General features: G+C 44.7%; 1 protein-coding gene across 5 annotated transcripts; it reads left to right on the top strand.

The window, feature by feature from the left end:
* Positions 1 to 531: 531 nt before the first annotated feature.
* Positions 532 to 24,784, top strand: zfyve26 (zinc finger, FYVE domain containing 26). 5 transcript variants are annotated; one of them, XM_069711541.1, is made up of 42 exons: positions 532 to 618; positions 1,750 to 2,037; positions 2,111 to 2,186; positions 2,352 to 2,438; positions 2,514 to 2,663; positions 3,189 to 3,552; positions 3,904 to 4,028; positions 4,146 to 4,310; positions 4,669 to 4,757; positions 4,886 to 5,037; positions 5,139 to 5,372; positions 5,747 to 6,313; positions 6,396 to 6,545; positions 7,094 to 7,492; positions 8,415 to 8,684; positions 8,825 to 8,944; positions 9,142 to 9,312; positions 10,052 to 10,285; positions 10,441 to 10,546; positions 11,001 to 11,833; positions 12,614 to 12,813; positions 13,062 to 13,166; positions 13,291 to 13,413; positions 15,268 to 15,444; positions 16,620 to 16,869; positions 17,146 to 17,244; positions 17,341 to 17,528; positions 17,617 to 17,753; positions 18,431 to 18,459; positions 18,548 to 18,687; positions 18,950 to 19,170; positions 20,655 to 20,802; positions 20,898 to 21,101; positions 21,193 to 21,408; positions 21,763 to 21,960; positions 22,079 to 22,159; positions 22,240 to 22,367; positions 22,472 to 22,640; positions 22,882 to 22,941; positions 23,137 to 23,319; positions 23,408 to 23,458; positions 23,547 to 24,784. In XM_069711541.1, the coding sequence occupies exons 2-42, from the start codon at positions 1,757 to 1,759 to the stop codon at positions 23,757 to 23,759; spliced, it is 7,893 nt and encodes a 2,630-aa protein (XP_069567642.1). In that variant the 5' UTR covers positions 532 to 618; positions 1,750 to 1,756; the 3' UTR covers positions 23,760 to 24,784. The 5 variants fall into 5 exon arrangements, with proteins under 5 accessions (XP_069567642.1, XP_069567641.1, XP_069567640.1 ...); XM_069711540.1 differs by having other exon boundaries at positions 21,190 to 21,408; XM_069711539.1 differs by having other exon boundaries at positions 3,159 to 3,552; positions 9,145 to 9,312; positions 21,190 to 21,408.
* Positions 24,785 to 27,138: the final 2,354 nt, after the last annotated feature.

Below are 27,138 nucleotides of genomic sequence, written 5' to 3'. Positions count from 1 at the left end.
TACACCTTATTTTATTGCTTCTTGTGCACATAACTATATTTAAGCAATTTAAGTAATAATTGTGACGTAAAAAAATTAATTGTTACTGGACAACAAGGCTGGATTCAATTCAGACACGCCCTTCATTTGACCCCGCTACAAGACTGGACCTGGGAACAATGACGACATAAAATTTTCCACTTAGAATTTCCCTGCAAAAATATTACATGATAATATGACAATGTCATATCGCCCTATCAGCAGATTAATCAGCACATTAAAGGTGAAAAAGTCATCAATAAATTGTGGAATGCTACTTAAAAACGTTAAAGATGATTGTTGGTCTAAAAATATATTAACAATCCAATAATTGCCCCAGTAATTCGTTTAAATATTCATTTATGGAGCCTTTCTCCAAATTAATGTATTTCCAACTGCACCTGAAAGCAGCAGTACAAACCAGAACCCGGCTCCCTCGAACGCCCACCACGTGCCAACCTTTGGCCAACCAGCATCCGGGAATCAGCTGATTTTGTCACATGACCTCCGTCACACACCTAACATAACAGGTTGCAAGAGAACCGTGGCCGGAGCGAAATTGATCCCCAGTTTTGGGGGGCAAACAGCACAAAGAAATGAGTAAGTGACTTTATTTTATACTAACAAACCTCTAAACGCTTTTTGTGCGTGTGAGAACGTGCGTTTGCTCGCTGTTACGAAAGTTAGCTAACTTGTTTTAGCCGCAGCCTGTCAGAAACATGTTAGCTAATGCTAACCAGAAGAGATAACTGTCAATTCTAACCAGAGACGAGGATGTAAACTATAAACAAAGGCGTTTTAAAAGCGTAATTAATGATCTGTAACGTTTCGGACTTGCACACAGCAGCACCACAGACAGCCACTCTCTTTCCCAAACATCGGGGTTTGTTTGCACAGACATTTAAAGGCACAGATGACGTTAAAATGCGTAATGTTTCGCATGGGTGGTGCGGATTGTGCTTCTCATGTCAGTAAAGAATAAACCGTGGATAAAAGGGCGTGAAGGGAAACAGATTTACAAAGCAAACATGTAATAAGTGATATTTACATTAAAATAGTCCGTACAAATCAATTTCCTGGAAGAAAATGCAAACAATGAATCAAAATATGCTAAATAATCGATTGCAATACTGAATAAAAGTCTCAAATCCAGCCTTATTATACACTTTATCGCATGAATTGACTGTATACTGCTATACATAACTCACTGTGTGGAAGAATGAGCACTTTTTCTTTATTCAAGTTTTTTTTAAATATCACAAATCATGTATAAAATCAAAAACTATTTACTACCTAATTGTTAGAAAAATTACTCAGAGGCTGGATTCAAAATCAAACACATCGGACATTTATTCTTGCAAGAAGGAGCAAATACATGTACACTCAAAGAAAGGTGTCCAGCATTGCTCAAAGTCTCTCCTCTGTAGTTCAGCTTATATACAGTGTGACAAACAGTTGACTCCCATTCCCTCTGTATATCTGATTTTGTAGATACTACTGAGTGAGGTCGTAGGTCACAAGATAAAGGTACAGAGACGTTGTAACTAAGACTATAGAACCATGTTGTGCAACAGATAGACCAACATTTGACAAGTATGATGAGTTCGTTATTTTCCCATCATTAATTGTGCCAAAAATAATTCTGTTAAGTAATTATTATTTCTTGTGTTTTCAGTTGTAGAATAAAAGATACAAATGCACGTCATTGCAGCTGTAAACATTTTGTTTCAGGTGAGGAATGCTCCCGCGTGCTCCTCGGCTACGCGGTGGTGAAGATGCCGGTTCACGCGTGACCGCTCAGCTGAGGAGCGTCACGGTGAGAGCGACCATGCATCCTTTCGGCCGTGAAGCCGAGACCTCCCTTCAGGACCTGTTCGAGTATTTCAAGAGGTGCCTGCAGCACGGAGAGTGGCAGCTGGCGAGCGCTTGCGTGCCACAGCTGGTGAACTCAGCGGGAGGACTTTCAGAGAACGTGCACGACATAATCAAAGCGATTGTCTGCCATCCGTACAGTTTAGCGTGAGTCTGATATCAATTATCATAAGAATATCAGTTTATTTTTCCTCTGTGACTTTAATGAATTGTTTTACAGATGGGAGTCTGTCGGCAGTCCACACAGACTGGCCTGGTTTTGGCTGCAGGTGTTGGAGAAATGGACAAAAGAGCAGGTGATTCTGGAAAATGTCTCTCTTTTCGATGGATGAAAACATGAAAAAAAATATCTTTATGCAACATTATTTAAATCAGTCAAACAGCGGACTGTATTGTGCTGTTTAATAAGGTGAAAAGCTGTTTAAAAACCACCCATTTACTCGTTCTGCCCTTCACTTCAGGTTCCTCCACACGTCAGAAGAGAGCTGGAGTTTCTGCTCCTCCTGGAGGAACTGGGCTCCGAGGGAATACCAGACACTCTCCTCAAGGTTAATGGAGTTGAGACTACATCTGATAACTTCACTTTGTTATTGCATATTCATCTGTAAATGATCTTTCAACAGGAGTTGCAGCAGACTTTCATGGACTCACAGTCGGAGCGAAAGACACCAGAAAGTTCAAGAACAGCAGCAGCTGCTGCAGAGTCCTGCCTGAGAACCCTGTTGGAGAAGAAGAAGCCGAGACTCGCTCAGACTTTAGCACATTTTTTAGAGGTATTTTACAAATATGTACTTATGTAATTTAGCTACATGAAGCTGGATCAAAAATTTCACAGATTGCATGCGACAAACAGTCGCACTGTGATGTGCACGGAGCAGGAAGAAGCTATGACCTTCACGAGTAAGTTTCATCACTTAAAATAGCACCTGAGTTGTGGCGTCATGGCAACAGTTATGAGAACATGCCACTCACAGTGCGTTGAAAACTTGAATAAACAAACTCCCGAAAGTTATAACGTCCTCCTGCTCGAACAGTCTCTGAACTTTTTTATCCACCCTCTTATATCTCTTCTTTTTGTATAGCTAATAAATTGATTTACAAAACTTCAAAATTAAGTATACATTTATGTTTAAATCAGATCATATCTTATGTTAATTTCATATGCCATAACATCTGTAAATATTGAAGACCTTTGGTGTTTCTAAAAGGTTCATCTTTTCTCAACAAATTGTGTGACTGTGGCGTATTTAAATTTCATTTCGCTTTAGAAACACTACTTCCTTGATTTCCTCCTCCAGGATGAGTCCTGCTCCGAGGACCTCCCTCTTCAGCACAGCTTCATCCAACACCTGCTGAAGAAGCTGGGGAAGCCGGAGGAGGTGGACGAGTGGGTGGATGAAATCTATGCCGTGCTGGCTGTGATGCCGTGGAGCTCTCGGAGAGGAGGAGGAGGAGAAGGTGGAGGCGGCGGCGGTGGCGGTGGTGGCCAACTGGAGGCGCTGTGTGAAGCTCTGTGGGCGGCCAGAGACGGACCTCTCAGGGAGGAGCGGGTCCTCGGCTGCCTGCTCCGCCCGCGGGGCCACGCGCTCGTCTCCGCCTACTGCCGCACCACTCTGAGGCTGCAGAGAGATCAGCTGCTGAGGAGCTCACCGCACACACAAGGTAGTCGGGTCCACTGAGGAGGGTTTACATCTGTTTATGGTGTCAAAATCCAAACAGCAATGTGGATGATCTGTTAATTTTGTGCAGCTAAAAAGTTCAAAATATAAGTTTTACAGCACAGTGCTGGTAATCCTCCCTGTTAAACTCCATTGACCTCCATCTCATCTCTAAAGAATCATTCTTCCTATTTCTGTCCGTCTGCTGCTCATGTGCTGTTAGTGTGTCTGATGTCAATGAATATAAGAAGAGACGAGAACATTTAGAAAAACCTGTCAGGATGACAGGTGTTAATTATCTGTAAAACACATCTTGTATCCATCTTGTCCGTTTGTTTTTACGTCTCCTCCTCAGCCGACCTTCCTGAAGCAGAGAAGCTCGTCCTCAGTTTATGTTGCCACAAAGATCGTCCTTCTGTCTGGAGGACCATCTACTTTGAGTGCCTTAGCAGTGGGAAGCACTTCCTGGAGCAGGTCCTGGTGAGTAACCATGGTAACAGAGAGGACAGTCTCCTTTCAGCATCTTTTGTTTTTATGATTCGGTGCTGGATGCTGATGGTCAGGAAGTGATGTAACGGGACGGGCTGCTTCCTGCAGGTGACATCACTGGACCTGATCAAACAGGAGGAGTTCACTCTGCTGAAGGACATCCTGCAGGTGGAGTTCCAGCCGCTGTCTCGTCTGCTGCTGCTGCTCGGGTGGACGCAGTGCTGCAGCCTGAGCTCGGCTCAGACGCTGCTCACCGTGCTGCACAAGGAGCAGGTCAGAACCGAAATAACGTCCATGTGGTGTTTTTTGTTTTTTTTTGTTTTAAAACTGCAAGAAAACATTTCAGGAGTGAAATAAGCATTAATACGTATTCAGACAGTCGGGGTTTCATATGTTGCAAACCTAAGGAACGAACAGCTTTCCATATCACTGAGCTGCATGCGAGCGGCGAAGGAATACATACATCTGCATGTACTGAAGCAGAGTTAAAATCCAAGCCTCTTTGTTTCTTGTAAAAACCTTCCTAATATGTTTCAGAATGAACAGAGTTGAGTGTTCAGAGGTCTAATCAGCACCAAGAGACCTGACCTTTGACCTTTGTTGCTGACCTGCTCTTCCTCCGTCTCTCCAGGCTGCAGCCAACGACTCGGTCCTGCAGGAGTTCGCTGATCTTCTGTCATCTCAGCTGGGAATACTTGAGTGGTGTAAAAACAACAACTTGTAAGCTTTTCGTTTTCTTTTTTTTAATATATATATATATATATATATATTTAATATTTAACTGTGGTTTAATTCCAGTTTAATCATCTTTTAGTTGTAATTTGTCCCTCTTGTGTCTCTGTGTGCAGAGGGATCTCCACGGAGGCTCTGCTGGCTCAGCTGCACACTCTGGACAATCACTCAGCTCTCTACATCCTCCACTCTCTGACTCCGCTGCCTCAGTTTGAAGAGCGCAGGATATTAGACCTCCTGCAGCAACTGCCAAATTTACCAGAAACAGGTTCACATCATCCACTGTCTTCTTATTTTAGTCCTTTTTATATTGCTGAAAGAACAATGACTCTGATGGTGCCGGTGGTTCTTTTATTTGACTTCCTGCAGATGACGCTGAGTCGGTCAGTTCTCTGAACCCCGGCGTGCAGAGGAACGTCGTTCTCTTCCAGGGCTTCTGTGCCATGAAGTATGCCGTCTACGCTCTCTGTGTGAACGCACATAGATACTCAAACTGCAGCGAGTGCGAGTCCACGCAGCCGCAGCCGCAGCAGCAGCAGCAGCAGCAGCAGCAGCCCTCAGAGGCAGAAACGGACAAAAACAGAAGCTCGACTTCCTCACAAGGTACGAAAGTGGGAAGTTCTGGGTGGATGACGGATGAGAGAAAAGCTTCCTCTCTGCTAATTTTAGGTCATTCGCAAAAAATTAGACAGTAATATCATGACTTAAAAAAGAAGTAAAATATCTTGAAAAAGCCAGATTGTGTTGTTAGGATTCAATTAAAATCTTTTTTTGATAGCTGAGAGCTTTTATTTTGAAGTTTTAATGACATTTCCACAGTTTCTTATCTTTTAAACTCCCTCTACTTCTGTAATACTGTTTTAATACTACAACAAGAATCTTCTGATTGTTGTAAAGCCAACAAGTTCATCCCTCTTTACCGACCTTTTTGTCTTTTTATGTCGTTCTGAATGATATTCTGACTTCCTGTTTCCCAGGTTGCCATCTGGCATTCCATCACTACCTGTCAGAGTGTCAGCTCTACCTGGAGACCGTCCCCGCCATGTTCCGCCTGGAGCTGCTGGAAAACATCTTCTCCCTCCTCTTCCTGTCTACGGCTGACTTCTCCCAGCAGGTTCTCTCAAATCTGAACACGGGGAGCGACTGTCAGTCAAAACCAAACGGCAGAACCGGACCTGTAGAAGCAGAACCCAGAGGTCAGACGGAGGAGGCGGAAAAGCTGCATTCAGGTTCAGCGGCGCTCCACCACAGTCACCTGGACCTGGGTCACTTCATCCGGGGCTGCAGGGGGTTTCTGGTGGACGTGGCGGGCATGGAGGGTTTCCTGAAGCTGCTGAAGGAGGGGCTGGAGGGCATGTGTGTGGTGGGTCAGCAGGACGGGCAGGAGGCGGGGCGGGCGCTGCACGGAGAGGCTGAGGCCGTGGCCAGCCTGGGCTGCTCGGTGACTGCCGACACATTCGGGACGCGCCTGCAGAGGCTGTCCAAGCGCACGGCAGAGGCTCAGTGGAGGCTGCAGATCATCACCAGCAACCAGGGCAGCGCAGGTGACGAGCTCAGAGGGGTTCTGCAGATTTCTGGATTCATCTCTCTGCACGAAAACTAAATACTTTTCAATTTGACCTGCAGGTTCAGAGAGTCCCTTCCAGATGTTGGCAGCCAGCTGTGCGGTCACGTCCCTGGGAGGCAGCAGGAGCTCGAGCCTGAGGAGGAGGCGGAAACCAGGGAGACAAACGTCCGTGGAGAAACGGAACGGAGAAGTTAGCACGAGCGCTCAAGGTCAGAAACGTGTGAAACTCGGGTGCTGATGATGATCGAGAGACGCAACTTTCAATACTTCCTCATGAAGGTTGTCGCTTCCTCTTGCTGCGTTCACGTGCAACAGAAGCAGTCTCTGAACTTTTTGTTCCACCCTTGTATACTCGGTGTTTCTCAAACGTTGGATTTTTAGGATTGTGTGGTTATTTTCTGTAACTATGATTTACAGATGTCCCCTAAAGCTTCATGGCTGCACACAGAGAAGCCTTCAGTTCCTGCTCTGTTCCTGCAGGGCATGCAGCTCGTGTGTGGCCACAAATATGTCTGTCTGAAAAGAGAGAAACAAGAAATTCTTAGTGTCAGAATTACTGAGTGAAACAAGAGGCCAAACATTCCCCCGAGGCTGCCGATGTTGAGCCTTTTTTTTTTTTGTGCTCTTATCTTCCTCTAGAAAATATGTTGATTTATTTATTTTTTGGCTCCATGCCGGGCTTTTTTCTTTCAGGAGAATTCAACATATTTTATAAATCATTAATTATTTGTGTTGATATTTATTGATCATTTGTCAGACGGTGGAGGAGGCCCGGCAGCAGGCGGTGCAGAGCTTGAGTTCTGCCCGTGTGGAGGGCCCCACAGCTGGCTGGTCCCCGCCATGCTGTCCCCTCCGGAGTCCCTGCTGATGTCCTGCATCCGCCGGGGGAACTTCATGGAGGCCCGTCAGGTGTTGGTGGTGTTCGACCTGGAGGCGTCCGCCTCCTCTGGCGAGCTGGTCTTCATGGAGCGCTACAGAGAGGTCCTGGTGGAGCTGGGCCGGGTGGAGCAGAAGATGGAGAGTCAGCCCATGTCTTCGTCTTCCTCCTCAGAGGGCCTGGGGTCGGCGGCTCCAGCGGCAGCGGGATCTGGGAGGAGTCGGTTGGGCAGCAGCGGACGCTCCACGCTGCAGGCCATCGGGAGTGCTGCTGCTGCAGGTTCGACAGGTTCTTCCTTTGTTCTGCCTCCTGTTGCTCTCGGGTTTAGTTGCGTATTAACCCACCTGTTTAAATTTGTTTTAACTCTGGCCTTTTCAGTGTGATCTCCGTTCCACGTTGCGTCACACGTTTAATGTGGTTTTATTGTATTTATAGCAGAATTTATTTTTAAAAAATACTCGGAGAAAAAACATGAAGCTGCTTCAGGCTGCAGTGGAAGAGATGTTAAATATCTCAGTATGTTTCCTTCCTTCAATTTTCCTCCTATTTGTTTTACATTTGTTCGAAGTGATGCATCAACAGTGATTGTCCTCCTTCCCTCTAAAAACTGCAGTTTACTATGTTTTAACAGCAGAAAAGTTTAACCAAAAATAAAGGTGTCTGAGCTGGAAATATATCGATATTTTATCGTATCGCAATATGACACTTCATTTTGTCGATTTTTTTTTTTCTAATGTCGTAATATGTTGATATGACATCATTTTCATTTTCTCAATTTACCAAACTGTTCTAATATTTACCCACTTTGTCATTAAATCCACATTACTGATGATTATTTATCAAAAATCTCATTATGTAAATATATTTTTAAAGTATCAGTAGTCATCCCTAAAATATCATATCAAAAATGATGTTTGAATTTGGCCATATCACTGAGCACTAAATGTTAAAATGTTCTAGTTATTTAAAGAAAATATGAACAAAATATGTCCATAAATTCAGAGTTCAGGTTTTTTATCAGGGATTTCTCCTGTTACAGCTCACTTGTTCTTTACTGCTTTAATCTGTTGCTAAAGTTTGTGTGCCCACAGTTTAAGATCATTTTATTCTTGTATTTATGATAAACTATTTATTTTTACATTTGAAAGGCTTTTATGGATTAAAAAAAATTAAATAACCACATGTGTGTGTTTCCCTGCAGGAGTGGCCTTCTACTCCATCTCCGACATCGCCGACCGTCTCCTCAGCACCGCCGCCCACCCGCTGCCCTCCCTGGAGGAGGGCTACTGGCTGAGCCGCTACTGTGCCGCCGCCGACTCCTCCGGCCTCCTCGCCACGCTGCTGGAGGAGCTTAGCCCGGCAGCCATGGCCGCCTTCGACCTGGCCTGCTGCCACTGTCAGCTCTGGAAGACGTCCCGGCAGCTGCTGGACACGGCGGAGCGCCGACTCAGCAGCAGCCTGGAGGCGAGAGGTACGAAGCCTGGATTTAAGGGACTAAAAAAACGGATTTATTTTGAGATAAAGGAAACGACCAAATACGACTGTTTGTGATATGTGCTGTTTTTAAAAAAAACATTTTTTATCATCTTCAATCCCTCTATGTTTATCCAGGAGTAGGAGTCGACCCTAAAGTGCCTCATGCTGAGGGGATCTGTGGGTTTCCGATGGTTTTACAGCAGATCAATAAGATCCTGAATCATTCAGCGACTCATAAAGGCTCCGTCAAAACAGGTGAACGCAAACACTCAAACATTTTCATCTGGGGAATAAAAACTAGACTTTTTACATTTAAATATTCAGTCTGAAGCGTCAAAGTTTGATTCAAAATGTTCTTTTCTTTTTTTTATAATTCAAACCTGCTGGCCAGTGACTCATCCTCAAAAATGTAGAGAAAGTTTACTTTGTCCCGGATCCTCTCTTCTCCGTAGAAGCTGTCGGGGACGACCAGGTGTTTTCCAGCCCATTTGGTTGCTGCATCCAGGAAGTTTTGCTCTGCTGCTACCCGACTCTGAGCGAGGAGAGCATCTCCGCCCGGCTCAGTCTGACTCAGCGTCTGGAGAACACGCTGCACAACCTGAGCACGGCGACGGACGGCACAGGTCGGCACGGTTAACATGCAACGCGTTAGAGATGTCAGAAAGTGTCAAAACAAAGAAAAATACTGATAATGTATGTAAACCTAGAGCTAAAAGTCCATCGTGTTCAAAACTCTGCAGTATATGACAATTTTAGTAGAATTAAAAGGATAATTTTCACTAAATAAGTTGGTCCTGGAGTTATAAAAGTCTCCTCCAGACATTAAAGTCAGAGGATTGGATCTTTTTTTTCCTGGAACATCCTGGAGTTTATTTTAAATTTGATCTGTAATATTCTCCCTGCAGTATTTTTCTATTTGCTGTGACTGAACTTGTTTCCCGAGTAGTTTTATCTCCTTCAGCTCATCAACAATCACTTCAGGCAACATGAGCTTTTTCCTACAGCTGCTAATGAAGGCTAACCTTCGTTACCATGCCAACAGTAACATCACTGCTCTGCTGCAGCCCAATGGAGGAGGAGCTTTAGGACATTCAGGCATTTTGGTCCATTTAACAAGAAATATTTAAATCACTTTGTTGTTTAAAATACCTTAAAAAAAAAATGCCTGAAAACGCTGTGAACGAGGAGATAAGACTGGAAATAAAATAATGTAAAAATGCTCATTAAATTCAACTTTTTATCAGTGAAAGTCAGAGAGTTTGACGCTGCATGTCATATTTGTACACAGTAACTTTAGTCATCATGACACTCTTTTTTTTCTGGTATGTTAAAGAGTGTTTTCAACATTCTGTCTCCTATCAGAGGGCAGTGCGGGCAGCTCTCTCCTGTCTCTGCTGGTCGATCAGGCCAGCCTGAAGCAGGCGGAGCTCGACATTCATCCCGTCCGCTCCAGCATGAAGCAGCTCCTGCGCTCCCTGGACGAGCTCTGCCCCTTCGAGCCCGACGGAGATGTCAGCCGGCCGGATTACGTGCGAAGTTTCCTCGACTACGTCAACACGCTGGCATCCGTGTTGGTGCGCAGCCTGAGTTCAGAAGGTAAACGGATTTATTTACTCGGTTGGAAACGAAAGGCTTCAGTTTGTAGATTCATTCGGTCCTTTCATCTTGGGCTCTTCCAGGTGTCTCTGGAGTTTCTTTTGTCTTCCTCATCCTTGTTTTTCTTCTGATTTCTCCCTCGTTGTTTCTCTCAGATCAAAGTGGTGAAGTGAAGCTCGGGAATCCTCTGCTGGTTCTGCTTCAGGCTCCGTTTCAGCTCCTCACCCACCTGCTGTTCGACCGACAGGTGTCTCCCGACAGGTACGCCGACGCCACATCAGTGCCAACAAGTATTCACACAACACGCCTGTGGTTGGTGGAACTACTCTGTTCATGAGAGAATCCACTATTCAAATTCAAAAGGTTGTTTTGTTCCAGTGAAAAGCAGCTCATTTTAATCTCCTCTAACAGGGATGATGGAAAACCGGAGTCAAATCTGACCGATATACTTTATATTAACTGAAATTAAAATTGAAAATATTTATTATAATTCATAAAAATGGTTTAAAATTGTAAGAGACACTTTAGAATTCTCAGAAATGCTGATTGGGTCGACAGTAAAAGAAGAAATAAGTTTCTGATCGATGTGTTTGTTTAGTTTATGACAGGAATGAGATGAGTATTTGTTGCTGGGGAAATTCAGAAAGTTTCAGTTTTAATACTTTGTTTAAAGAAAGTATAAAACTGTGTGTCTCATGTCCTGTTTCGTGTCCAGAGTGCTGTCTCTGCTGCAGCAGGAAGGTCTCCATCTCAGCGTCCAGCAGGTGATCGTCCAGCGGTGCTGCGAGGCTCTTCCCGTGTGGGTCTCCTGTCCCGGTGACGACAAAGACTCCGGTCAGGACAGGAGAGACGAAGGAGCGTTCGGTGTCACCGCCTTGTCCAACCTGCTCCAGCAGTTCGCTTCGGATCACATGACCTCTCTGGGAATCGCAGACTCTCAGTCGGATGTGAGCTCCGAGTCCGAGTCCTCAGTGGACGACCGCTCCACCACCCCCACCAACCTGTCCACGTCTCCCCCCTCTCAGTCCTCTTCCTCCTCCTCCTCCTCCTCCTCTTCTTCTTTCCTCCTCACCCCCTCCGCCCTGGCCTTCCTGAAGTCCCGCTCCCCTCTGCTGGCCACACTGGCGTGTCTGAGCGCCTGTAGAGGAGAAGCTGCCCGGACGCAGCCCTCTGGTTGGTCGGGATATTTCCGCAGTGGCCGTAAAGAAGTCGTCCTCGACGGAGAGCAGATCTCCAGAGAGGTGGACAACCTCCTGAAGGAGTTCCCCATCCTGCGGGCGTACCTGCACACCATGGCTGAGCCGGTGCTGGGCGCCCCGCTGAGCGACAGCAGGGAGAGCTCCGCTGTCTGTGGGAAACCTCTCATTAGTCTGATGCTGTGCGGACCTCAGGAGGAAGCCGCTCAGGCTGCAGCCGCCGAGGCCTTCCAGAAGGCTCTCTCTACCAGAGATCTGAACAGAGCCCTCGGGCTGCTGGAGCTGTACGGACAGGGCTGCAGCCAGGAGGGGGAGCTAAGAGACCGTCTCCTGGCCTGTGCTGCTTTAGAAGGTGAGTAATAACTACTCTCATTAAAGTTGTTATGTAATGACTTCTTTTTTTTTTTTTTTGATCATGTAGAGGCTTCTAAGAAATACTGATATGACCTTTTGTACAAACATGGAAAGATACTTTATTGTTATTGCTTATATAAACACAACAAAACAGTCGTCTCAGCATTTATAAAATAGAATAAAATACCAGGTCAAATATATAATTATAATTTTTTTTTAAATGCATGTTTTTACATAGAAATCTAGAGATAACATTGTCAATATTGTTGCACAGTTACAGCAGCACTGTAGTCATTTGTATTTTTCCCTGAGGGCACAGAGTGTAGAGATTTCTGGGTTCAGCAGTTTGTTCACAGCTCCCAGCGAAAAATGCTTTTTTTTCAGCATGTTGGTTTGTGCTTGTTTGACATTAATCCTTGAGTGTGGGGATGGCCTGGTTCGAGCAGATTTCCTCTCTCCTCTGTAGACTCGTAGTAATTTAGGAAGAAAAAATACAAAAATATTTGCAAGTTTCAGCTTCTCAAATATGAGAATTTGCTGCTTTTCTTTGTTGAATATCTTTGCAAAGAGAAAATCTTTGAGTTTCCAACTGTTTGTCAGACAAAATGAAACATTTTAAGATGTCACTTTGAAAGAAGCTGCATATTAAACAGATTTCTTAATAGTTTAGTCAAATAGTTTCTTTGAATTTCTTTTCATCTCTGTTTTGCGTGATTAGTGACATCACCTCACCATCTCAGGTGTTTGAACTGTAAGTGAGACGTCCGTTGTTTTTCAGACGGAGACGCAGGTATCGGTCAGCTGTTCCGGGTGCAGGACTCTGACCTGCGAGCCCGTGTCGGCCTCCAGGCTCTGGAGCAGTGGCCTCTCTCTTCGTGCCTGGAGCTGCTGGAGTTCTGCTTGAACGATGTCGGCACGGAGGCGACGCTGAAAACCGAGCTGGAGCTGAAAAAGAAAGAGCTGGACATCTACTGCAGGGTAACACTGAGCTCAGTTACTATATCACACTGCAGCAGATATGACCCATGAAATCACATGAAGCTTGTGTAACTTTACATGTCAGGATCTTTATCTGGCTGCTCAGTGGATGTTTTCAGTTCTTGTGTTGCAGCTGAGAGAATTTACGTCTCGAGTTCAGCATGCCGAACACGTTCTCCGAGTCTTGTATAACAGACTCTCCATGTCCTTTGTGAAAAAGTCTCTGTGCTTTCTTCCCCTCGTCACAGATGTTGAACTTACAGCCCCTGTTGCCGTGGGCAACCTGGCAGGAGCTGAAGACCGAGTCCAAGACGAACTCCGAGTCTGTGTTATCAACGATCCTCGAGGCAAAAGTAGGTTCAGCACCAGTTTAAAAGAAACATACATGTCTTTTACAAAATCAACGCCACACCCTGGTCTCATGACTACATGGCTGTTTATGTATCCTAAATAATATAATGTATCTTTTTTTAACAGGAGTTTGCAGTGTGTGAGCAGTGGGTGGAGCTGTATCCTGTGTCTGAGCAGCTGAGATTGCGGCTGCAGACCGAACATCTGCTGCATCTGCTGGAGAAAGGACAGTCGGACGAGGCGTTTCAGGTCCGCACCGACTTCTCCGACTTCAGATTTGAATCTATTTCAGGATGTTTAACATATCGAGCAGTAACCAAAAGAACTGACATCATTTTTGTGCAAAAATACTCAATTTTCTTTTATGTACAGTGGGTACGGAAAGTATTCAGACCCCTTTAAATTTTTCACTCTTTGTTTCATTGCAGCCATTTGCTAAAAATCAAAAAAGTTAATTTTATTTCTCATTAATGTACACTCAGCACCCCATCTTGACAGAAAAAAAACAGAAATGTAGAAATTTGTGCAAATTTATTAAAAAAGAAAAACTGAAATATCACATGGTCATAAGTATTCAGACCCTTTGCTCAGTATTGAGTAGAAGCACCCTTTTGAGCTAGTACAGCCATGAGTCTTCTTGGGAATGATGCAACACACTTTTCACACCTGGATTTGGGGATCCTCTGCCATTCTTCCTTGCAGATCCTCTCCAGTTCCGTCAGGTTGGATGGTGAACGTTGATGGACAGCCATTTTCAGGTCTCTCCAGAGATGCTCAATTGGGTTTAGGTCAGGGCTCTGGCTGGGCCAGTCAAGAATGGTCACAGAGTTGTTCCGAAGCCACTCCTTTGTTATTTTAGCTGTGTGCTTAGGGTCATTGTCTTGTTGGAAGGTGAACCTTCGGCCCAGTCTGAGGTCCAGAGCACTCTGGAAGAGGTTTTCTTCCAGGATATCTCTGTACTTGGCCGCATTCATCTTTCCTTCAATTGCAACCAGTCGTCCTGTCCCTGCAGCTGAAAAAAAAAACCATAGCATGATGCTGTCACCACCATGTTTCACTGTTGGGATTGTATTGGGCAGGTGATGAGCAGTGCCTGGTTTTCTCCACACATACCGCTTAGAATTAACGCCAAAAAGTTCAATCTTGGTCTCATCAGACCAGAGAATCTTATTTCTCATAGTCTGGGAGTCCTTCATGTGTTTTTTGGCAAACTCTATGCGGGCTTTCATATGTCTTGCACTGAGGAGAGGCTTCCGTCGGGCCACTCTGCCATAAAGCCCCGACTGGTGGAGGGCTGCAGTGATAGTTGACTTTGTGGAACTTTCTCCCATCTCCCTACTGCATCTCTGGAGCTCAGCCACAGTGATCTTTGGGTTCTTCTTTACCTCTCTCACCAAGGCTCTTCTCCCACGATTGCTCAGTTTGGCTGGACGGCCAGGTCTAGGAAGAGTTCTGGTCGTCCCAAACTTCTTCCATTTAAGGATTATGGAGGCCACTGTGCTCTTAGGAACCTTGAGTGCTGCAGAAATTATTTTGTAACCTTGGCCAGATCTGTGCCTTGCCACAATTCTGTCTCTGAGCTCCTTGGACAGTTCCTTCGACCTCATGATTCTCATTTGCTCTGACATGCACTGTGAGCTGTAAGGTGTGTGCCTTTCCTAACCAAGTCCAATCAGTTTAATTAAACACAGCTGGACTCCAATGAAGGAGTAGAACCATCTCAAGGAGGATCAGAAGAAATGGACAGCATGTGACTTAAATATGAGTGTCACAGCAAAGGGTCTGAATACTTATGACCATGTGATATTTCAGTTTTTCTTTTTTAAATTTGCACAAATTTCTACATTTCTGTTTTTTTCTGTCAAGATGGGGTGCTGAGTGTACATTAATGAGAAATAAAATGAACTTTTTAGATTTTAGCAAATGGCTGCAATGAAACAAAGAGTGAAAAATTTAAAGGGGTCTGAATACTTTCCGTACCCACTGTATGTGTTCCAGAAAAGTCAGAGGAGTTTAACTGTGATTTTGATCAATTCTTGCTCCGTGCGTCGCTGTTTCACCTCCTCTTGTTAATTTCCTCCATCCGTCTCTTGGTCTGTTCAGTTACTCGAGGGTCTCTCTGATTTCTCGGTGGGTCTGGATGTTTGTGAGCGTGCTCTGGACCGCCGCCCCGGATTGGCCACGTGTCACTTCCTGACTGACTATCTGACCCTGCACTTCCAGAGGCAGGTGTCTCCGGCACGTCAGCGGCACATCCACGCCCTTCACCTGGGCTCCAAGGTCTGTGAGTGTGGAGACGGTTTCAATATATATGATGTTTTTAAGGAGTACTCTATCCACCATATTTTCTTTAGAGATTTATTTCATCCAGGCTCTGGTAATCTCACGCCTAGACTATTGTAACTCCCTCCTGGCAGGTCTACCTGTTAGCGCCATTCGTCCTCTGCAGCTCATCCAGAATGCCGCAGCTCGACTAGTCTTTAACCTCCCTAAATTCACTCGCACTACTCCGCTCCTCCGCTCCCTTCACTGGTTACCAGTAGCCGCCCGCATCCGTTTCAAAACATTGGTACTTGCGTACCGTGCTGCGAACAGATCGGGTCCAGTCTACATCCAGGACATGGTCAAACCCTACATCCCACCCCGTTCACTCTGCTCTGCAGCTACAAATCGGCTGGTCGCTCCCTCACTGCGAGCTAAACACTCTACAAAATCACGACTGTTTGCTGTCCTGGCTCCTAAATGGTGGAATGAGCTCCCCAATGACATCAGGACAGCAGAAACTCTGTACATCTTCCGCTGCAAACTAAAAACACACCTCTTCTGACTTTACCTATAGGTAGCACTTTAGTAGCGCTTAAAATGGCATTTACTGATAGCACTTTGTAGTTTGGCTTTCTTGAAGAAATTGTATTTTCTTGATTCCTGTTGTTCTGGGTTTTGTACCTTCATGGTTGAAATGCACTTATTGTAAGTCGCTTTGGATAAAAGCGTCAGCTAAATGAAATGTAATGTAATGGTCAAACTTGTGTTTTCTAGAATTGCAGCAACATTTGATGTAATTTCCCTTCAGTTGTCAGTAAAGTTTCCTTCTTGCAACTCAGTGACATCACTCATTACACACTTCTAGAAATTCTGGCTTGTGGAAAACAGTTTTGCAACTTTTTGTATCCTAAAATATTGGAAAACAGTGAATTAATCTGCAGGAAAATATGTAAAAAATGTGGAGAGTATTGTTCTGACACAAAGACAAACCTAAAGTGAAGTTCAAACCTGGATTCTTCCAGTAAAGGTCAACATGATGCTTCCACCTGATTGCTGTTTAAAGTACTTCTGTTTCAGCAGTTCTTGTGTAACACGGATGCCATTTTCACCATCAAGGAGTATTATTCATATTCATATTCATATTCATGCTTCACATCTTCAGGGTGAGTAAATGTGTGCGTGTTCTCCAGATGCTGCTGACTCTGCCCCCGGCTGCCCGCCACGACTACTTCCCGCTGCTATCGGACCCTCTGCTGATGCTGGAGCAGCTGCTGATGAACCTGAAGGTGGACTGGGCCGACGTGGCGGTCAGAACCCTGCGGAGCCTACTGGTGGGTCAGGAGGCTGGATTCAGCAGCGACGACATCGACAAGCTCCTGGTGGACTACGCCTGCAAGGCCCTGGACTTCTCCTGCGCCCCCCGAGAGAGGTCTCGATCAGGTCAGTGGCACGCAGCACACTTGTGGACACATGAGGACAGATGTGGACAGGTGTAGACACCTGGACAAATGTTTTAGTGATGGTTCAACTGCCACTGGATACCCTCTGATTCTTAGTCTTATTTATTTATTCCTTAATATGATAATGATAATCGGTCACCCATTCGAGCTCGGTCGCCCGTCTTCATCCCCCTCGAGCTTGGTTTTGTCGCCCGTCTTCATCGGTTTAGTTGCTCTGACCTGTTATATTTACATATTTGAACTCTTTCTGTTCCAGACTCCATCATCAGCCTGCAGGATGCTCTGATCCAGTGTCCCGCTCAGGACAGCAGCTCCCTGTCCACCAGCCGGATCGAATCTCCAACACCTTCCTCAAGTGAGACGTCTGCACGTGGTTATCACAGATTTTTTCTTTTTTTTTCTTTCTTGTCTTTATTATTGATGTTCTTACTTAACTGTACTTTGTTTCCAGGCAGCACCCTGACACACGCCTCCCCCACGAATAGCGCCGACAGGGAGAAGGATCGCGGCTCGTCGGGGAGGAAGCAGCGCTCGCCCGCTGAGTTCCAGCCTCCGGATCAACCGCCGGCCCGTAAAGACTGGGTCCCTGACACCCAGCAGCACGTCTGCATGGTCTGCCAGAGGGAGAGGTTCACTATGGTGAGCGGTTATAACAGTGGGGATGACACAGATTAAAAAGAAATGAGGTTTTACGTAAAACATGTTTATTTATTTATTCCTCTTGCAGTTCAACAGGCGTCACCACTGTCGGAGGTGCGGCCGTCTGGTTTGTCACGCGTGTTCCGAGAGGAAGATGACGGTTGACGGGTGTCCTGAAGAGGAAGTCAGAGTCTGTGACCAGTGTTACACCTTCTTTCACCCAGAGTAAGAACCTCTGCAGTCAGATTATCTAATATCATCGGGTTTGGATTGGTTCAAATCTAGCAGAAAGAATTTGAAGTAATGCAGCAGGTTTTATTTGATGACTTGTCTTAAACATTTTCACCAGAATAAATCCAACTATAATACCCACCCGACCTTCTACTATTAGCAGAGTTTTTTGTGAGTTTGTGGAAGATTTAGGTGCACGTCTGTGGTGGAAGTTTTGAGAGTCCACCGCCAAAATCTTTTGTTTTTTAATGAAAAATATGCAGCTTCTCATGTTTTTTTTTTTTTTTTTAATTTACAAAATCTGAGTGAAATTATCTAAACTTTTGAATGCAGATAAATAAACAACAAGTGGACACAGGTCTTGTTTATTTATTCTTTAATCAGATAATCACTCACTCGTCTTCATCCCTCTTGAGCTCCGTTTTGTCGCTCTCGAAAAAGATGGAAACGTTTCTGTTGGTTTCATCCGGCTGATTTTCATACCAAACATTGTATTATACATATGAATTCCTAAATTATTACAAGATAAACAGAAAATACTGAATGATTGAAAACTGGAACAAATCGGAGAAGAAGAAAAAGAAGGATTGTCAACCTGAGAGAGGAAGGATGTAGATAAACATTAAAAGCTTTTGCAATTATTTGAAATTTCAGTGTTTTTTCTTTTGCAGTTCTGATGACGAGCTGGAACCGACTGAAGGTAAATAAAAATGATGTCACAAATTTGACTGAATCTTACAATCCTGACTGTCGTCACGTCATAACACGTCGGTCCTCTCCTCCGTCAGCGGTACCCAGGACCCCCGTGGTCACACAGGAAGCTCTCGACGGGATGCTTCACCTGCCTGAAGTCGTCCAGCGGCAGTTCCACCTCAGCACAAGTCCTGCAGAGAACCATACGCGGCGGAGCGAGTTCTACTACGAACAGGTCGGGATACGCACACGTAGCGTCACATCTGGACCCATGTGACGCCTGTCGAGATCTTTACACACCGGTGTTGTTTTTTTTCCTTCCCATGAATTTGATGTGGCTAAAATGTTGTATTTGTTGTATGTAGCTGATTTTTCTGAGCTTTTGTCGTCGTTTTCCCGTAAAATAATTACCGGCGAGTGTTTTGTATTTTCATCTTGTAACACCTTCAGTTATCTGCAGCGTATTGAGGCCGACACTCTTTCCCTGAACCCCTCAGGCTCCCAGCGTGTACCTCTGCGTGGCCGTCTTGTCTCTGCACAGCGACCAAACCGCCTGCGGCCACCAGCTGATCCGACACTGCCGCTCTCTGTCCTGGAAGCTGACCAACCCGGAGGTGGACGCCTGCCTCCTCACTGACATCATGAGGCAGCTGCTGTTCAGCGCCAAGCTGATGTTCGTCAAAGTGGGCCGCAGCCAGGACCTCGCCCTGTGTGACAGGTGAGACGTTTGTCGTGATGTGGACGGCTGTTTGTGACGTCAGAGCCACTGGGCGAGTATTGGGATGGTGAGATATTTGGATGTGGAAGAAGAAAAGAAAGTTCAATTATTGACTATTTTCTAAGATAATTGAGCTTCATTCACTGATTTCTTCTGAAGTTTATTCTTAAATTTGTTCTTAAGAGAATTCTGTATCAAATTCATGACGTGTTCTTAAACCACAGTTGTTGTTTTTTCTCACCCGTATTTATATACTGATGAATCAAATTGTCCTCGTAAATTAAAAACGTGTGCAGGTCATTCCTAATTAGCATAACCTTCCTGCCGATGTCCATATAAGGGCCTGAGACTGCAGGGCCGTGTGCACACAGAGTCACAGAAACTGGGAGAGAAACAATAAATAAGACAAAAACAAAAAACTATAGACGGTGGAGGAAGAAAAACTTCAAGAGCTCTGAAGTGGACAAGCTGCTGCAGGAAGTGTTTATCAGCATCAGTTTAGTTGCCACTAAGGGGCAGAATAACAGCACATGAAGCAGAGGCACATTAATGCGAAAGTAATCTGATGATAAAGTTATTACAGCTTTATTTCACTGACGCAGAGCAGCACCATAAAAAGGGTCATTATCACACAACAGTCTTCATAATCTGAGTGACATATTTATGTTTGTTTGGTCGCCAACAAATCCTCTGAAAAAAAATCCTCTTTACTACAGAGGTGCACAGGTAGATCTTTTCCTGTTGGTTGCCTAAAACACAGATACTGCAAGTTATATAACTTACTTACAGTATTTCCAAACAACACTGACTAGTGCAGGCTGTTACTCACCAGGTGACTCAGAGTGGTCAAATAGGACTCTCGAGGTCTCCCCAGATTACTTTTCATTATGTTAGTGGAAGATTTAGGAGAGACGAGTCCTCCCCCAAGACAATATTATGTTTTTCAATTAAAAGTGTACAACTTCACTTCATTTCCGACCATTATTATTACAATATCTGTGTAAAAGTGATGATTATTTTGTATTTAATCGGATTAGGTGGTGTCAAAAACAGCTTTGGTGCTGCACCTATAAGTTTTATAATGGTAGATAAAACCCTGCAATAGATCTAAACCTGATACTGGATGTCACCAGTCTCTGAGTTTTAAAAGGAAAGTAAAGATCTGTCTCTTTAATCTGGCTTTAAATTTGAAATAATGTTTATTGTCTTGGTTTAAATTTTTTTGTTATTTTATTCCAGGTCTTTAATTTTTTATTTTTTGAGTTTTATTTCTTGATTTTTAACACGGTTTTGTTTATTTAATTGTTCATCTTGCATTTTCTTTAATCTGTATTTTTTTTTACTTAATTGTTGTTTTGTTGATATCTTGTCATTGAGTTGATTCACTAACTTTACTCACTACAGCTGTTATGAAAGTAGCTATCTGACCGTCTGTTTGATTCACACACAGATTTCAGTCTCTTATTTATTGTCTTTGTCCTCAGTTACATCAGTAAAGTGGATGTGCTGAAGATTCTGGTGACAGCCAACTACAAATATGTTCCGTCTCTGGACGACATCCTGGAGACGTCTGCTGTCACACGTCTCCGAAACCAGCTGCTGGAGGCCGAACACTACCGGCTAGCTGTGGAGGTTTGATTGTTTGTTTATTTATTTATATTTATTTATGCATCAGATTTGGTTTTTAAACTCTGCTCTTCTGATCGGCTGATTGGCTGCTCCGCCAGGTGTCCACTAAGAGCGGCCTGGACCCCGTCGGTGTGTGGCAGGCGTGGGGAATGGCGTCTCTGAAGGCGGGAAACCTCTCGGGAGCGAGGGAGAAGTTCTCCCGCTGCCTGAAGGCTCCGTCGGACCGGAACCAGCTCAACCTGGGACCCCTGCTGCTGCAGCAGGTGGTCCAGCACCTGGAGACGACCATCCAGCTGTCCACGGTGGGAGGACACAGAGCCTCATCGGATGCACTCGTTATTTACTTCTTTATGTGTACCTTTTAACTTCTGTGTGACCGTTTGTGTGCAGCAGTCGCTCGGTGAGGACATCCTGGCGTCCCTGCGGGAGCTGGAGGACGCCCTGTGCGAGCTCGGTCCGGCGGATCGACCGGAGGGAAGGACGCTGAGCAGCAACCTCCACCAGGAGTGTCTCTACTACCTGAACACGTACGGCACTCACCTGGCGCTCATCAGCTTCTACATGCGGCGGGACTGCGTGACCGACGCCCTGGCGTACGTCCTCAACAAGGTGAGGCTCAGAGCGGTGGATTTATTACTTCCTGGAAGATTTCTGGGAAGTTTGAAACATATTTAAAGCTGTTCATTTATTCAGTGAATTTTAATCGGCTAGTTTCATAAGTCTGAAAATAGAAAGCTCTCGTGTGGAGTCAGGGGATCATCTGACCCGGATTCACAGAGGTTTGATGCTCTGCTGCTGCCAAGATCTCAAAACAGACAGGATGTCAAACTCTGTCCATCCTTTGGTTTGTGAGCTCCAGGTCATTATTTTTGGACCTGTTTGTACCGAAGACACAAACCGCATGTTCCCTGGTTTCAGCTTTAATCTTTGACGTGTGTGTTTTTGTACTCTGTCGTTGCTCAGGACTGCCCGGAGGACGTGTTCTTGGAGGGCGTCCTGCAGCCCAGTCTGGAACGGGGCCGTCTCTGCATGCTGCAGGGAATACTGGAGAAACTGGACCCGGGCCTGGAGGCCTGCAGCCGCTACCTCATCGCCTCCTGCCAGTTCCTGCAGCGGCGCAGATACTTTCACTCTCTCTACCAGCTGCAGAAGTTCATGATGGTCCGACTCCTGTTTTCTATTTCCTTTTATGAATGTTCCTGAGCTTCTTCCTGGTGGTTTTTGTGGTCAGAACAGGTTTTATTTGCATTTTCTAAATGACTGTTGTTCACCCGGACAGGACCACGTGCGCGCTGCCATGACATGCATCCGCTTCTTCACACACGGAGCAGGTTCCTACCTGCAGCTGGGAGAGCAGCAGGTATTTAGGTTTCCCTCACAGTTTAACAGTTCGTTTGTCTCTCATGTGACCAAGTTGAGCTGAAACTTGACTCTGCGCAGCGCTGGCTGGTCCGAGCCAAAGAGCACCTGAGGACGTACCTGCAGGAGCAGCAGGGCCGCGGCAGCGGGAGGAGGAGGTCACAGGTCAACTCGTTCAGGAAGATGATGTCATCCAGTGACGTGTCCAGGTTGTTAAGTACATGTGTAATATAGTGTAGTATATTCCTGGCTCCTTTTATCTTTGTGCTCGTTGTTTAAAAGGATGGACATGTCCTTTCTTTGTGTCCTTTAGGCACATGAACACCATCGAGCTGCAGCTGGAGGTGACCCGCTTCCTGCACCGCTGTGAGACTGCGACGTCCTCCAAGGCCCCACAGACCAGTGAGCCGTCCTCCAAGTCGGCCAGCGCTCCGCCCACGCTGTTCGGAGGGAGCCCAATGAAGGTGGAGGTCGCCTGCAAGGTGACGCGCCACTTCTTTATTATCATCCCAACAGTTTACATTCTTTAACTTGGAAAATATAATCCACCTCAGACAGATTGAGTTTATCAACATGATAAGAGATGTGGGAGGGAACGCGTATTTATATTTATTTTGAAGCCTTAAAGTCACATGGTTTAAATAAGGAGTAAAAAAAAGGTTTTATTATAAAATCAATAATACGTCCTTTATTTTTTTTAATTTAAAAAAAAAAATTGTTTAGGTGATGCTCGGAGGGAAAAACATCGAAGAAGGGTTTGGCATCGCTTACAGAGTCATACAGGTGAGGACCCTTAAAGGGCTGAAAATACGTTTTTTTGTTTTTTTTTAAATTTTATTTTATTAAACAAACACTTTATTAAAGAAAGTTTTTGTCAACTTTTGAAAATAAAGAAAATGCTCTGTTAGATGGGCAAAAACATGAGAAGCAATGTAAGTGGACAAAACAAATATATTTGATGTCAATGATCTCCTCCAGGACTTCCAGCTGGAGGCCCAGTCTGTCTACGTGCGCGCCGGCCACCGTCTCGTCCGACTGAAGCAGTACGGAGCCGTGCGGCAGCTTCTGAAGTGCGTCTGCGAATCGGGAACGGCCACCAGAAACGACTGCGACGCCCTCATCCTCACCTACGTCTCCGACGCAGATAAAGGACCGGCTGAGGTGAGTGGAGGAGGAGACGCCGAGTGTACTGTGATGACTCTCTGTCTGGTTGGTGATGAGGTCTGTTGTTGTCTCCGATCTGACGCAGGCCAAAGAGCTGGAAGGTCTCATCCTGGAGATGAAGAGCACGGAGAGCAAGGTAGACTTTCATTCCTCCTCTTGTTTGTTTACCTGTTTGAGCTGCATGTCATCACCGTCAACGTCTCGCCTCCGTTCCCCCTCTGCAGATCAGAGCCTACCTGGTGTGCAGCAAGCTGCGGCCGGCGTACCTGCTGGCGGTGAAGCTGGACTCGAGCCGGGCCGGCCCGCTGGTGCAGGACGTCCTGCAGGCCGCCGAGGCAGCGCAGGACTCGGTGATGCAGAACATCTGCCGGCAGTGGCTGACGGAGCACAGCGGCAGGTCGTCTCAGCAGCGTCAGGGCCGAGCCAACGTCAGGTAAAAGACGCCACAACGGAGCACACGGGAGTCTGGACTTCAAGTGCGCACGACCTCCCAATCCAACACTCTTCAGTAAGACCTTCCAGACCTGACAGCAAGAGGTCGGCTGTTCGGGTAAATCATTACAGATACGTCGTCCTCCGGTCAGATCTGTGGCTCTCGGTGTGTCCTGCTAACACTTTAGCATACACCTTTTAACTAGCATGAATAGTCCTGCATTAAAAACAAATTCTCCATCGATGTATTACACTGCAGAAGAAACGGAGCGTCTTTTTTATTCCTTGGCGCCTACATTTCCCACAATGCGACCCGACTGCCGGCGATCTGCTTCGAGATTCCAGTGTGCTGCAGTTGATTTAGCGCTGAGCTGCAGAGATGAGAAGTTGCAGTTACAGATGCTTAAGCAGGCTAAAACTTGAATCGTTTAACCTCCAACTGAAGTGACGTCACTTAAAGTGATTTATCACCCCCCCTCCCCGGGGGCTCTCTTGGCTGTCTTCTTTTGATGAGGTAGTCATGATACCGACACCAAAAGACACCTGATCTCTGAGCCGGAGGGCTTTAAGCGTTTGTCACCGTGGGAATGAGAGTATCCGACTTCACTCAGCTCCCTCCAGAGCTGTAAAATATGTTTCTACCATTTGCAGTGTTACTTTACGGGACTTTCATGTCTAATATAGGTGGAGGAAGCTCTCAGTAAAACAGTTGTACAATTTTTATATAATTTGGACTACAGAGAATTATTCTGACTTCAGTATAGGTGATACGTTTTACCACTTTTTTTCATCATATTTCTTGTAAAATTCACAAATATTTCACTCAAAAGCACCAGTTAGTCCGAGATAAAGCATTGTCTCTCAGCAGTGTGTGCTAAAGAGTTAACGTGAGGACACTGGAGTCAACACGAGCGATTTTGGGAGGAAATCTGATGACATTTGAAAACCAGGAAAGGTCTGAAAAATGTGCTGAAACGCCGACGAGCTCGTCCCCTTTTTTCTTTTGTTCGAGCGTTCTTCCTGCCTTCGAATCACCTTTATTTCCAACGAGGAAATTGCCTCTTCCCACCCTCACGGTCTCTGAGAGGGAACAATGTAAACGCACCGGAGCGATGAGATTACATAACTGCAGAGTCAGCAGTCAGACTTACACAATAGAAACGTTACCTTTACTCGCCGTGGAAGATTTGTTTCCAACCTCAGCCTAAAGGGAAAATATCTCTCACTGGCTGGAAGGCCTCAAAGACTGACGTAGTTTCCCCCTTTAATGTCCTTACTGTGTGTGTCTGTGTGTGTGTGGAATGTGTTTGTACTTGTAATGAAGTGTCCTCCGGTACAGAACAGACTGCTTTTGTAGTCTACCAGCACATTTAGTGGCCAGCTGTCCCTGAATATTCCCTTTTTATTAAGGAAATATCAAACAAGTATTTTTGGGGGCATTTAAGATGTTGATGAGAAATTTTCCTGGAAACATAAAAGTTAAAGGTCGGATACAGAAAGGGACCATCTCCATGTTTAATTCTTTCCTCAGAAATTCAGCTCTCTAGTTCATGTTTTTGTCTCGTGAGAATTCAAAATCCGGCTCACATTTTCGTCCCTCCAGGAAATCATGACATCTGCAATATTTACGGCAAAATTCACACAATTTTTCCAGAAAGAAAGTTAGGGCATAAAGTAAACATTTCAAAATAAAACTGACTTTATCGACAAATATAACTTCTTGTACAACCAGTAAGGCTCCGCCCTCCTTCTCCTCTCACCATCAAAACAAACTGCTGTTAGCTAAGTGGAGCAACAGGAAGTGACGGGATTTGTGGGAAATTTGGTCTCATCATAGTTCAGTTTGTTTTCTACAGACTTTCAGCTGTAACAGACTGCACTTGTGTTATGACAGCAGCGTGTGCTTCATCACAGGAAGTGATTACATGGACTGTTTATCGTGGAGTACATTTTTAAAAGTGAAACTTTTTTCCTCGATTTGCGATTTTTGCACAAAATTGAACATTTTTGATCGGAACAGTAAAAAAAAAAAAAAAAACTCAGAATTCCTGGAGGGACTGATGTTTGTCTGAAGTTTATAAATCCATCATGACTGACTTGTCAAAATGAGTCAAATTATGTTTTAAAAAGGGATTTCAATGTTGCCATATGTTGTCTGTTGATGTGTATTTTGTTTTTGAACCTACAACCTACGTCAGCGTAAAAATAGGTTTCTTTAAGGTGACAATCAACTGTGCTGCTGAAGCTGCCTTTCAGATCACGTGACCAGGAAGTAGGTTTTTATTTCCCTCTGCTGCACCGGTATGAAGATCGTTCCGTGATGAAGAGAACCCGGTTTAGACGTGAGATGCACTCGAATCCTCCTGAGAACTCTCTGTTGTGATTCATCACTGCCGCACTTTAATGAATTAAAAGAAAAAAACCTTTGGGGAAAAACTGTAAAAATATGTAACTAGTCACTGCGTTTACGATGCAGGGACAAATGATCTTCACTCGTGAGTGGTTTCACCATTCCTTGTAAAATAAAATGGAATTAAAAAAATAAATATTAAAAAATATGCAATATTAATGTTTCATTTTGTGACTTTTTTTTAATTCAAATTAATCAGTTAAAGTTGGATTTATTGGGAAATGTGTGCTTTTTTTTACATTTCTTGTGATTGGCCCTTACTATAGATTTATTTAATTTTGAAATGATTAGTTGATGAAATGGTTAAAACATTAAAAATTTGTGTCTTTTAAAGAAAAAAAAAAAAGAAATTCACAAGTTCGTGCTTCTGAAATGTAAATTTTTTCCAGTTTTTTATGTTATTAAGTCAAAATATTTGTGTTTTGGCAGGTTTATCAAACTACAGGTATCCGGGAGTAATGGGCTATTTTTCTGAAATGTAATCCACCACACCACATCAGTTATTAAATAAATTACTTGTTAGAGGTGTAATTGATGAAAATAGCTGTTGGTTCCAAACAAACAAACCAACCACATGTGGGACACAGAGTAGGTCTTCTAACATTTTCAATGTCTGTCCAACTCACAGTGTTCTCTGCAGGCTGCAGGTTCGTCCTTCAGTTTGTGAAGGGACACCTGGTCTCCTTACCGTGTCCACAGGATGGAAGATGGAGGTCTAATTTTTGGATTAATGAGGTTATGTTGTTATTTGAGGCTGCTGGGAAGTTGCCGACTTTGCAGTTGGTAATGCAGCCTTACAGACGTGAGATGCTAAACTTCTTTTAGTATTTTTCCATTCAGTCAAAAACACTGTGATGAAACATGACTCCTGCGTTCTGAGTCATTGATTTCTCAGCTTCAAAATGATAAATTTCTCCGTTTCTCGTTCGTTTCTTCCTCCCCAACTCCGATTTAAAATGATTCAAAGAAGCAGC

Source organism: Brachyistius frenatus, unplaced genomic scaffold (assembly GCF_029030835.1).
Source record: "Brachyistius frenatus isolate BFR_SWC_R1_liver_20210118 unplaced genomic scaffold, ASM2903083v1 Contig_102, whole genome shotgun sequence".
NCBI lineage: Eukaryota > Metazoa > Chordata > Actinopteri > Embiotocidae > Brachyistius > Brachyistius frenatus.
This window is presented reverse-complemented; position numbering and strand designations above follow the sequence as displayed.

Excerpts from the sequence above, each read along its gene's own strand:
- zfyve26 (XM_069711536.1), top strand. The coding sequence starts at position 1,757 with ATGCTCCCGCGTGCTCCTCGGCTACGCGGTGGTGAAGATGCCGGTTCA. Across the intron at positions 5,373-5,746 it reads AAGCTCGACTTCCTCACAAG|GTTGCCATCTGGCATTCCAT; the intron begins GTACGAAAGTGG and ends CCTGTTTCCCAG. Across the intron at positions 17,754-18,430 it reads TACACCTTCTTTCACCCAGA|TTCTGATGACGAGCTGGAAC; the intron begins GTAAGAACCTCT and ends TTTCTTTTGCAG.